We start from the raw sequence: 13,455 nt of genomic DNA, 5'->3' as shown, positions 1-13,455 counted from the left end.
ATAGCAGATCTACAAGCTCATATCGCGCCACCGAGTGGCGCGATACGAGCTTGTAGGTCTGCTATTTTTGAAAAATCAAAGACACTTTTAGAATCTGATCTCAGGTCAGAATGGGTTAATAATGAAACTGTCAGGATGTAATAGACATTTTTATAATCTGATCTCAGGTCAGAATGGGTTAACTCTGAGAGCACACAAATTCATTCTTACTCTCTCTGCGTTGCAGATACATAAGGGTCTATTTGGGTCCTAATTATTTCTGCTGGGGACCCCCTGGAACCCCTTCAAGAACCCACTTTGAGAACCACTAGTTTAGATCAGTGGTCCTCAACCTTTTCTGGATCAGGGCCCACTTGAGAATTTCGGGCCACTCATCTGACCACTTAACTCAGTCCAGGCCAGCAGGGGGCGCCGATAGTTCAGCAACCGGCCACCGTTCACCACCATTCTATTTGGCTGTAGAAGAAGACGGCCTCCTCCGTAAACCAAAACAACAACGGTGAAGGTGGTCACGTCGATCGGATTAACCCGGATTCTCACCGGGCACCCATTTTGGTGTCAGCATCATGTTATGCTGTAGCTATTTAAAAATAGCAGATCTACAAGCTCATATCGCGCCACCGAGTGGCGCGATACGAGCTTGTAGGTCTGCTATTTTTTGAAAAATCGAAGAACGACTGACATTTTTAGAATCTGATCTCAGGTCAGAATGGGTTCATCAGACCAGTGTGTGTCCGGCGGAAACCTCGTATGAATCTGATCTCAGGTCAGAATGGGTTAATCATTCGCTATAAGAGTCTTTAGATGCATTCATATTTTAGATGCACGGTCACGGGGAAGAGCTATATGCAATATCCTGTGGGCCCCAGGTTGAGAACCAATGGTTTAGATAAGCTCAACCATTTTTAAAGCTCTCTTTTTTTTGGCAAGTGACACACCCTCTTCTCATGCAGAGGGTGTTACTTGAGTAACAAAACATATGACTCAGATTCATACGTATCGTTCAATTCAACTCAACCATTTTCAATCTAACCGCTTGGAAAACAATACAATATACAATCTCACCGTTAATTGAACACGGGAGGTTTTACCATGCAGACTCAGATTCATGAATATGACTCAGGTTCATAAGGTTTTACCATGCAGACTCAGATTCATAAGGTTTTACCATGCAGACTCAGATTCATAAATATGACTCAGATTCATAAGGTTTTACCATGCAGACTCAGATTCATAAGGTTTTACCATGCAGACTCAGATTCATAAATATGACTCAGATTCATAAGGTTTTACCATGCAGACTCAGGTTCATAAGGTTTTACCATGCAGACTCAGATTCATAAGGTTTTACCATGCAGACTCAGATTCATGAATATGACTCAGATTCATAAGGTTTTACCATGCAGACTCAGATTCATAAGGTTTTACCATGCAGACTCAGATTCATAAATATGACTCAGATTCATAAGGTTTTACCATGCAGACTCAGATTCATAAGGTTTTACCATGCAGACTCAGATTCATAAGGTTTTACCATGCAGACTCAGATTCATAAGGTTTTACCATGCAGACTCAGATTCATAAGGTTTTACCATGCAGACTCAGATTCATAAGGTTTTACCATGCAGACTCAGATTCATAAGGTTTTACCATGCAGACTCAGATTCATAAATATGACTCAGATTCATAAGGTTTTACCATGCAGACTCAGATTCATAAGGTTTTACCATGCAGACTCAGATTAATAAGGTTTTACCATGCAGACTCAGATTCATAAGGTTTTACCATGCAGACTCAGATTCATAAGGTTTTACCATGCAGACTCAGATTCATAAGGTTTTACCATGCAGACTCAGATTCATAAGGTTTTACCATGCAGACTCAGATTCATAAGGTTTTACCATGCAGACTCAGATTCATAAGGTTTTACCATGCAGACACAGATTCATAAGGTTTTACCATGAAGACTCAGATTCATAAGGTTTTACCATGCAGACTCAGATTCATAAGGTTTTACCATGCAGACACAGATTCATAAGGTTTTACCATGAAGACTCAGATTCATAAGGTTTTACCATGCAGACTCAGATTCATAAGGTTTTACCATGCAGACTCAGATTCATAAGGTTTTACCATGCAGACTCAGATTCATAAGGTTTTACCATGCAGACTCAGATTCATAAGGTTTTACCATGCAGACACAGGGGTCGATTTAGGACTTCTATGTTACTTACTTCTATATTACTAATCTAATTACAGTATTATGATCTGGGGGCGTGTAGTATGTCATATTGCAATTTTGGGCATGTTAAGAAGCGCTTTTGACACCCCGCGGAGTTCGCAAAACGGCCTTGAATTAGTCATGGGTGTGTTTAAGGCGTGTTTGAGACGTACCCAATCAACATGTCCGTACTATTCTCTTTACCAGTCAGCTGATGTCACATACGGAATGCGCACTTTGGGGGTCGTGCCGTCGTGGTATGACATTTCTTCAGGCTGGCACCATAGAAGACATGACATGCCTTTGTCACATTTGGGTTAATTATTCCTATTGCACTGCATGCTGTCACCTTTATGCCTCAAAAGAACAGACCCACCTTTCAGATCGGAATGGAATTGCGAGTAGATATAGCAGCATATTGGCAAATTGCCAATCCATGCGTAATTAATTAATTCGATAACGATAGAACCATGTACCATACAGCGAATGAAAGCAAGATTCATAAGGAATATGGAGATTTTTACATTTAATAAAACGGTTGAGAAATGAGAGAACCATGAGTGTTTATAGGCTAATATCAACGTTTTTTTATGAAAGACCAAACGGGCTGTGAACTTGAAGAGCTCAATCACCATCCCGACACGGAAGAAATATAGCCTAGTGCATGCATGTATATGCACTGCATTGCACTTGCACACACTAGCCTACACACGCTCTTTATTTGTTTCTATTGAAAAACACCAGTAAAATAACGTTTATTATATTTTATTTCATTCAAGTCACGACGAAGGAATGAGTTGAATGCGTGCTGCGTAATGCTGTGGCCCCGATGGTATGGTCTTCGCTGAGTTCGCTCGTAGCATTTTATTGAAGAAGACTTGAATCGGGTGTGATACAGCATATGAAAGCACATTTCCCACGGATTATGGAGATGTTTTTATTTATTTTTAAGGTTGAGAAATGAAAGAATTATGGCCGTTTCTAATCTCAACATTTTTTTTTTAAAGACGCAAAACCGCCATGTCTCATAGAAACAAGTAAATAGGTCTATAAAAATAAGCGCATATAACAGGGGTCTGTAACCTATTTTAAATGAAGTGCCATGTTTTTATTTTCTAAATAGTGAGTCTGCCATATCCAGATTAATTTGAATGACACCACATTAAAATAAAAAAACATATTTTGATTGTCCACAAATATAAAGTTCTTCCTTCTTTTTAAATATGTTCTTGCACATTGTTATAATGATCATTATATATCCCCCTGCAGTCAGAGTTCATAGTTTTAATGAATGAATGTGATGCATTGTGAGCTGGTATAGATCTGCTATTTTCAAAAGTAATCTTTTTATTTAATTTTTGGATTAGCTGTCCTTAGTTGGGCAAATGCATTCATCTGGGGATCCTTGACATGGGAATGTGCTGTGTGACGATCACTGGTTTAAACAACATTAGGAGAAAAGCCCAAATAACCACTTTAGAAACAAGAAAAGCAACCACACAAAGCAACTTTACAGAAAAATAAGCCGCTTATAATAAACAGACATGGCAACACTCTACCAGCCTTCCAGAGCCGCTCAAGTGTCAAATCAAACAGTGCTTTTTGCGTTTATGAGGTGGTCAGACCCACGTCTAATCGTTATGCGCTGAGTGTCTTTAGGTCAAGGGGCTTAATAGCAAATTGCGCAAAGCGAGAATAATTAACATATGGACACTCCCACAATGCTAAAATATTCAGGGACGCGGTATGCCAAATGTGTGTGCGTTCAACACGGGCCGAGTGCGTTCAACACGGGCCGATATGCCTTTCATAATACGAATGTGCGCAGAGCGAGGCCAATTTATGTATCACGACCTGGTAAACTGCACCTTCAAAATCGACCTGACAGATTCATAAGGTTTTACCATGCAGACTCAGATTCATAAGGTTTTACCATGAAGACTCAGATTCATAAGGTTTTACCATGCAGACTCAGATTCATAAGGTTTTACCATGCAGACTCAGATTCATAAGGTTTTACCATGCAGACTCAGATTCATAAGGTTTTACCATGCAGACTCAGATTCATAAGGTTTTACCATGCAGACTCAGATTCATAAGGTTTTACCATGCAGACTCAGATTCATAAGGTTTTACCATGCAGACTCAGATTCATAAGGTTTTACCATGCAGACTCAGATTCATAAGGTTTTACCATGCAGACTCAGATTCATAAGGTTTTACCATGCAGACTCAGATTCATAAGGTTTTACCATGCAGACTCAGATTCATAAGGTTTTACCATGCAGACTCAGATTCATAAGGTTTTACCATGCAGACTCAGATTAATAAGGTTTTACCATGCAGACTCAGATTCATAAGGTTTTACCATGCAGACTCAGATTAATAAGGTTTTACCATGCAGACTCAGATTCATAAGGTTTTACCATGCAGACTCAGATTCATAAGGTTTTACCATGCAGACTCAGATTAATAAGGTTTTACCATGCAGACTCAGATTCATAAGGTTTTACCATGCAGACTCAGATTAATAAGGTTTTACCATGCAGACTCAGATTCATAAGGTTTTACCATGCAGACTCAGATTCATAAGGTTTTACCATGCAGACTCAGATTAATAAGGTTTTACCATGCAGACTCAGATTCATAAGGTTTTACCATGCAGACTCAGATTAATAAGGTTTTACCATGCAGACTCAGATTCATAAGGTTTTACCATGCAGACTCAGATTAATAAGGTTTTACCATGCAGACTCAGATTCATAAGGTTTTACCATGCAGACTCAGATTCATAAGGTTTTACCATGCAGACTCAGATTAATAAGGTTTTACCATGCAGACTCAGATTCATAAGGTTTTACCATGCAGACTCAGATTAATAAGGTTTTACCATGCAGACTCAGATTCATAAGGTTTTACCATGCAGACTCAGATTCATAAGGTTTTACCATGCAGACTCAGATTCATAAGGTTTTACCATGCAGACTCAGATTCATAAGGTTTTACCATGCAGACTCAGATTCATAAGGTTTTACCATGCAGACTCAGAGTCATAAGGTTTTACCATGCAGACTCAGATTCATAAGGTTTTACCATGCAGACTCAGATTCATAAGGTTTTACCATGCAGACTCAGATTCATAAGGTTTTACCATGCAGACTCAGATTCATAAGGTTTTACCATGCAGACTCAGATTCATAAGGTTTTACCATGCAGACTCAGATTCATAAGGTTTTACCATGCAGACTCAGATTCATAAGGTTTTACCATGCAGACTCAGATTCATGAATATGACTCTGAAAAACATTCTGAGTTTTACAACATAAATCGTCTATGACAGGTCTCCAACAGAATGGCTGTGTGCGTGCGTGCGTGCATGCGTGCATGCGTGCGTGTGTCCGTGTGTGCGTGCGTGCATGCGTGCGTGTGTCCGTGTGTGCGTGCATGTGTGCGTGCGTGCGTGCGTGCGTGTGTCCGTGCGTGCGTGCGTGCGTGTGTGCGTGCATGCATGCCTGCGTCCTGTCACTCAGATCTGTGTGACATTTGGTAAAGTAGAAGAAGGGTAAAGGTTTCAGGAACAAGCAGAAATAAAGATCATGAAACATGGAGAGGCGAAGCGAGCACGGGAGAGACATGACACACCGACTGGTCGCTACCAGCGGAAGGGATAGGTGAACAAAGGTGGAGCAAAACATAAGGTCAAGACCCTCAAAGAGTGCACGTGAGCGGCATAGGTTGAGAGGTGAGAGAGCCAGATGTGTATGTGTGTGCATGCGTTTGCGCGTGCGCGTGCACACACGTGTGTGTGTGTGTGTGTGTGTGTGTGTGTGCTAGTGTGTGTGTAACTTGCCTTTAAAGATGGGGCATATCTTCCAGACGGTAGCCGCCCCCTGCCTGTTGTACTGACCCAGGGCCAGCTCCATGTAGAACAGTGGCATCCCCGCGATAAACAGGAATAGGAGATAGGGGATCAGAAAGGCACCTGAAACAACAGATACAGTTTGAACACCAACCTGGCAACATTGTCATCGGACTTGAGTTTACAACTGTACTCTTTTTTCGTCTACACCAAATCTCTTCACCAAAAATAGACGATCTGCAAGCTCAAAACGTGCTGCGTTGCGACGCCCTTTGAGCGTGAAGATCTGTATTTTTGGTGAATGTACTTCCCCACAGCATTGGCATTCCGGGGCTCTAATGGTTATGCATTTCACTCATGGAGTTTCCTTTGCCTCTGGTCAGTTCGTTCATGTACCTGATTGTACGGGGAATTGGGAGAAGAAGCTTTTTTGCAGTCTATTGGTTGGGATTGCTTGGATCCTTAATGATTCCCCGAGCTTTGCTGACACAGGGCTTGGATGGGGGGAGATCACATCCAATAATGTGTTTGGCTGTCCGCTAACTAAGGTTGGGCGATATAGCAACATTTTCCTATCGCCCATCCATCGTCTGGCCCAAAATCGCAGATAGACGATATATTCGTGATTTTACAGTGGGTCGCGAGTCGAAAAAAAGGCAGATCCACAAGCTCTCACCGTGCCACGTCGCGCCTGTCTCTGCAGCACCGTTCGCAACGCGTTGAGAGCTTGTAGATCTGTCTGTTTTTGCAGCGCTGGTGTCAGGGTTCGTTCACGTTGTCAATAACAAAATAACCTAGATTACAGGCGGAGATGAAGTGAAGTTCAATCAGTGCGTTGAATCAGCAACAACAAGCTAAGCTAACACCACCACCAGCCGGTTAGCTTAGCTTGTTGCTAATGATTTGTCACTCCCGTCATTTCTTTTTCTCTCATTTTTTTATTTTTTTGAGCGGTGCCTACGCTCAATTATGCAGTGTGTTCTGTACGTGTCTGTCGGAGCACGGAAAGCTGCAACACAGTAACTCTGTCGTTTCTCGACCATTTCGGACGGGAGAAGGCTCGCCGGAACTGGGCCACCCCACTGGGCACATTCCGAGTGCAGTACTTTCATCCGACGGAGCATTGGTCCGAACGACAACCTACCTCCTCCCTCACCCTAACCCTAACCTCCCCCGGGGCAGACACCTAAACCTAACCGCAACCCTCTCCCGACCCGCAGCGCAGCTCTGCGCACCTCTGCGCACCTCTGTCGGATGATAGTATGCCTCCCCACATTCCTGGGGGTATGGATGTTCCGGGACCCCCACACGGTCACTCTGTCATTTCTCAAAGATTCTTTCAAAGATAATCAAAGTAGAGTACAGAGCACAGTACACTACAATACAGTTCAGAGCACAGTACAGTACAGTAACTATAACAATAAATGTATAGTTGCACCGCTCAGTTCACACAGACTTTGTTTCTTCACCACCCGCTCTGTCTGCACTGAGATCTTCATGATGTGCACCCCCAGAAATGTACACTCTCTGACCCTCTCCACTGCAGTTCTGCACCCGATCTGGATGGGAGAGCGATCTCTAGGAGACTGTAGTTGGAGATTAGCTCTTTCTTTGTCAGCGTTAAGAACTAGGTTGTTCTCCTGGCAGCATTGTGCCAGGTTCTCCACTTCTCTCCTCTAGGCTGTTTCATCCTCCTTTGTTATCAAGCCTATCACTGTGTTGTCTGCAACCATGGCCATGGTTGGAGCTGAACAAAGCCACATAGAGGTAGATGACGTACAGCGAGTAGAGAAGGGGGCTCAAAACGCATCCCTCAGGGGCTCCTGTGATGAGGGTCAGTTGTTCCCATTCGCACCACCTGACGTTGTTCTGTCAGGAAGTCGAGGATCCAGCTACAAAGGCTTTGGTTTAGATTCACTTTTTAGCTTGGTGTCTAGTTTGAGGGGATTATGGTATTGAACACGTACAGTATGAACAAGTCTCACAGGACTTAATCGTCTTTCTCAAGGTGTGAGAGGTTGGGGTGGAGTGATGTAGCAATGGCATTGTCCGTGGATCTGTTCTGACGGTAGGCAAATTGCAGTGGATCAAGTGTTAATGTGTTAACCAGTGGTTCCCAAACCTTTTTGGCCATGCACCCCCTGTTACCTCCCAACCAGAGTAATATAGTAAGAGAGTGGCGACACTAGCGTTGACTGTCATTGTATCAATGGAATGCGGAAGTGCTCATTCTATCTCAATATAGTTCCAGCCATAGTTCCAATGTTTGGAACTATAGCCCAAAGGCACCCGCTTTGTGACGAGATCAAAGCGTGTCGCTACTCTCCTACTCTACACTCTGCTCCCGACCTAGCTGGCGCACCCCCCCACATGGAAATAAAAAGTGCATAAGCTATATAGACATATATTTTATATGCATATGTATATGTGGTCAAATACATATTAATTTGAGGGTACTTGACATGAAAATGTCAAAACTCACTCATTTGCCTCTATGCCAGCAGTTATCAGCCAATGGAGAATTGTAGTGGTGTTTACCTGCAAAAAACACATTGCCCTGTCGCTGTATTGTGGTGTTTAACTGTTTGTTTTGGAAGCCCAAACATCCTCATCTACCGAGATGAGGTTCTGTCCCATGATATCCTTGCACAGGTCGAAATGGGGTCTTGCTGGGTCGAGCCCGTCCACAAACAGTGGCGAAACAGTATCAAACAGTACTCTTTTCAAAAACTAAAGGTATCAGAACCGAGATACAGTTGATAAACTTAAGTTCGGCACTTACTAACATTTTTAGTCCGGCGTCAAACAACTTCTTAAATCAAGCTTTAAATAAAAATGTAGTCGCATTGCATTGGGAAAAGATGGTACTGGCTGACAAACAACCGCTTTGTATTGATGCCGGACAAAAAATGTTAAGTGCCGGACTTTAGAGCTATGTTACCGATGACTTCGGGGGCTTGCATGAATGCAGACCAGCCTCTCGTCTTTAGTAAACAATGAATTGCATTTTTATAGCGCTTTTCCACGTGCTCAAAGCGCTTTACAATGGTTCATTCATTCATACATTGGGAGGTGAAGCGGCGAACACTAACAGTCGACGCCAGCGTCCTCACTTCCCACATTCACACACCAATGGTGGCAAGCTTACACCGACCGACTCATTGGAGGCAACGTGGGGTTCAGTGTCTTGCCCAAGGACACTCATTGTGGACAGGAGGAGCTGGAATTCGAACCGCCGACCCAGGGATCATTGGACGACCTGCTCTACCTCCTGAGCCACAGCCGCCCCTAAATAAAAAGAACGATTTTGCTACTCACCAAAACAAACAAAGGCGAGTTGTGTCATTAGAAAGCCTACTTTCCTTAGTGGAAGCACTCTGAGCCCCCCCCACCACACGTATAAATCCCTTTGTTTCCACCGGGATAAAAATACTCTGAGTTACTCCACTGTGCCATCTACCGATACTGCCCAGAGAAAACCCTCACAGAGAATATCTTTCCTCCGGTGGAAACAAATCCCTTTCTGGCCAAAAAGTACAGTTTATACGTGTGGTGGGGGGGGGGGGGGGGGGGGGGCTCAGAGTGCGTCCACTAAGGAAAGTAGGCTTTCTAATGACACAACCCGCCTTTGTTTTGGTGAGTAGCACCAACATTATTTTTAAAGACGAGAGGCTGGTCTGCATTCATGCGAGCCCCGGAAGTCATCGGTAAAATAGCATTAGAGCTATGTTTGATACTGTTTCGCCACTGTTTGTGGACGGGCTTGACCCAGCTCGACCTGTGCAACAGTGCAGGGATATCCTGACACGGAACCTCAGCTCGGAGCTAAATTAAGCGTAGCAGCGTATAGATAATAGAGGTTCCAAACGGAGCTACTAGCAAAACAAACAGTGAAAAAACACCAACATACAGTGAGAGAGGGCAGTGTGTTTCTGCAGATTAACACCAGCACACTATACTATGGGCAAAGTATACTATGCCTTTAATGCCACAATTAACAATGAAACAATGCCACAGTATGAGCTGTAGGCCCTCCCCTACTGAATACATATTTATGTGAAGGTCAAACGGATCACACATCAGTTGTACAGACACCACGGAGCTTTTCACAACCTTTTCACAACCTTTCACAATGTTTATTTTCACCACATGAAGTGACGTGTGCACACACAGCACAGCAAACACAGCACAGCCCAGCAGGTAGCCGACCAGCCAGGGCACTCATTCACACTTGTCACAACTGCATGCCTGAGGCAACAGAAGTCTCATTAAAACGCCACGTTGTTCTTGTTGAACTGTCATACTCAGATGCAGAGAATTTAGAATATGGCTCTTTCTTCAATTTGCTTTCTTAGCTCTATTTTTTCTTTCTTTTTTTGCAATCAATAAAGTAACTCTGGTAAGTATGGCCTAAATTAAACTTTGATTAGGCTAACGCTGTGCCACAGTTGTATCTCATGCGAGATAGATGAGAATTTAGAGGCTTTTCATTGTCACTTCTTCTCTAGCCTACATCAATTTAAACATTGGATCACTGTTCACACTTGTCCAGAACAACTTATAAAGTGCAAGATTAGAGTTTGACCCTATTCAACAATGGAAAGGTTAATGGTCACGTATTAAAATACTTTAGTGCTACAAAGTAACTAGGATAACAGGTAAACATCAAAACTGTCTAAACAACATGCTATCCCATATGAGGTGATCTTCTCCACAATAGCTCATTTTAATGCAATGACAATGAACCTCTAGTGAAATGAAGTGGTTTCTTCTTTTAAAAAATGCACTCAAAAATGCACTACATCTAACGCTATTTATGGGATTCAAAATAACTGAGCCTGTGCAGTGATATCTAAAATAGCTTGCCATTAGAACGATACGGATGTTTTGCCACATATGGGACCATTTTAATCTAAAAGTAGAACATTGCTGATACCTTGAGGGGAATTAACCTTCAGATAATAGGTTGGGCTATTATGTGTACCCTACCTACTACCCTGCACATATTGTGACATATAGCTAGTAACTACAAGGGCTCTGTTTGTATTACACCCCACGCTCGTTTCACTCACCTCCACCGTTTTTGTAGCACAGGTAAGGGAATCTCCACACATTGGCCAAGTCCACCGCGAAGCCAATGACCGACAGCAGAAAGTCAATCTTTTTGCCCCAGGTTTCCCGATCCTCCCCGTCGGGGCAGTCGGGGGGACCAGACTGCTGGCTCGGAATGATGGTGGAGCTGGTGTATTGGACTCCATTCTGGTCCTTCACTAGTATCAGTTCCACGTCTTTTTTCTCCACATTGCACTGCATAAGCGGAGCCACCGACGACAGTTTATGTTCTGGCAGGACCTGGATGTTCATGTTTACGGAAGCCGCTGTGGCCCCGGCCCGTTCGTGCTCTCACGGCCACGAGGAATTGGCGACGTTGGTGTGGGTGATATTGGCGGTGCTGCTGATGCCGCATGAGCGACGCTTCTCCCCGGGAACTGCAGTCGATACCTCCGCATGCATGAGCTGGAAGTGGGAGAGACACACGGAAAGTTTGTATAGACTGTGGAATGATACGTTTCACTTGCAGGCAGAAAATACGCTCAATCGTGAATTACGCACAGCAAAGGCAGGCTATAGTAGGCTATTCATGGGGAGATTTGGGTTATTATTCCTCCCCAAAGTGCAAAGACATGTCTAAAAATAGAATAATAAAAGTATAAAATCTACATGGAAGAATCGCCTTTATAGTAATTCACTCCAACAGCAGGTGTGGAGTCTAAAGTAGAACGGACTCCTCATCGCGTCGGAGCGCGCACTGAGCGCTGCTCGCTCCAAAACTGCCCCGAACAAAAAATCATTATTTCTACAGGCATTATAATGACAACGACAATAGTAAGAAGCAAAAAGGCTAAAGCAGCATGTCATCGTTACTAAAAGTGATTCAATATTGTAGGTCCATACTTGAACAGCTAGGGACATCTCTCCATCGTGACTGGTCGCTGCTGTCGTCCAGATGCGTCTGGGAGACTGCCCATCCTGAAGGAAGTTTTAAGACTCGCCTTCTCCGGCTCTCTCAGTCTCATATCAAATGTGAGCATTCGGATCCGTTTCCTCTCCTGTCTCCTCCACGTGATATTGTATAATTAGGCCTATTGAACACTTTCCGCAACATGCAGTCGCGAGTCCGGGTTGGGCATGCCCTTCGTGCGAGCTGATCGCCAGTGCAGTGCACAGCGGTGGCGCCCTGAAGAGTGAAACAGCTAGGCTACACCGCTACGGGCGAACGCAGATTAGTTAGTGGAAACTGGAAAACCCAACATAAAGTGATGACTATATATAGCCCACACACAAAACAGCACGGGGTGACGTTAAGAATAAGAAAACATTGACACATCTTTGTGCCATTTTTTTTTCTTTCTTTCTTTCTTTTTTGGAATCAATAATAAAACATCAAATGTCTATACTTGCATTTTGCCTTTTTTTTTTCTTTAAGAAAACTTTGTCTTTTTTTTGGTTGAAAAAATGTTTTAATTTTGACTTTATTTATCTGTTTCTTCTCCTGGTTAATAGATTGAATTAGAGTTTTTCTAAGAAGCGGTAAAAGCATTGTGTTCCACGGGTAATTGAATCCCGCGCCAGCTCTCGCTGAAGGCAACGATTTCTATTAGATATGGCTGATGGGTTCATCCCATTAAAGTCAATGAGTGTCCCTTTTAAGGCTCTCCAGTGCTCTTTTGATAGAATCCTTCCAGGGCTGTGTTTGGGACTTTGGCTTGAGAAGATTGAATAATTGACGTGATGGTAAAGGCGAAGAAACAGGTAAACAAGGCGGGATTCTGTTATTTGGGTGCAGGTTTCGTTGCCTCTATACAGGGCCGGATTAACACCTCTGAGGGCCCCATGGCACTGAAGCTAGAAGGCCCCCCCGCCACCTTCACGCGCACGCAACATTTTTGCTGTTTTGTAGCCGTTTTGGGGCAGTTTTATGCCGTTATATTGGCCTATTTCCGGTCGCCTACCCCCCCACCTCCCCAGAGTGACAGCCAATCTAGCGCGTTGTTGCTGCTTTAGACACAATTGCACTTTTCAGCTGCCCTTCTCACCAACATTAAAACACTAATCTTTTTAGACACCATTTATTTCATTCGGATTAGCAGGGGAAATTACTAAAAAAAAAAATATATATATATATATATATTTTTTTTTTTTTTTTTTTTTTTGAGGGGCCCCTGGTGCCCAAGGGCCCCTGGGCACGTGCCCAAAGTGCCCATATGGTAGATCCGGCCCGGCCTCTATACCTGCAATGCTATAGGCTATATACCCATGGGCCATAGCCTCGGTGCCAGCCTTATACTGGCCAGGGCTACCCATGTCAAGTTAT

The 13,455-nt window shown here is 43.4% G+C and overlaps 1 protein-coding gene across 1 annotated transcript in view; it reads right to left on the bottom strand.

Annotated features, from left to right (window-relative positions):
• The window catches only part of slc6a2 (solute carrier family 6 member 2), a 73,684-nt gene extending 61,508 nt beyond the window's left edge, over positions 1 to 12,176 (bottom strand). Inside the window, exons 1-3 of the mRNA XM_083793621.1 lie at positions 12,036 to 12,176; positions 11,153 to 11,597; positions 6,072 to 6,203 (exon numbers count right to left, since the gene is read on the bottom strand). Coding sequence (XP_083649747.1) covers positions 6,072 to 6,203; positions 11,153 to 11,444 — 424 coding nt within the window. The 5' untranslated portion in view covers positions 11,445 to 11,597; positions 12,036 to 12,176. The remainder of the gene's footprint in view (positions 1 to 6,071; positions 6,204 to 11,152; positions 11,598 to 12,035) is intronic.
• Between the last annotated feature and the right edge of the window lie 1,279 nt (positions 12,177 to 13,455).

This window comes from Protomyctophum parallelum (assembly GCF_964188405.1).
Source record: "Protomyctophum parallelum genome assembly, chromosome: 2".
Lineage (NCBI taxonomy): Eukaryota > Metazoa > Chordata > Actinopteri > Myctophiformes > Myctophidae > Protomyctophum > Protomyctophum parallelum.
This window is presented reverse-complemented; position numbering and strand designations above follow the sequence as displayed.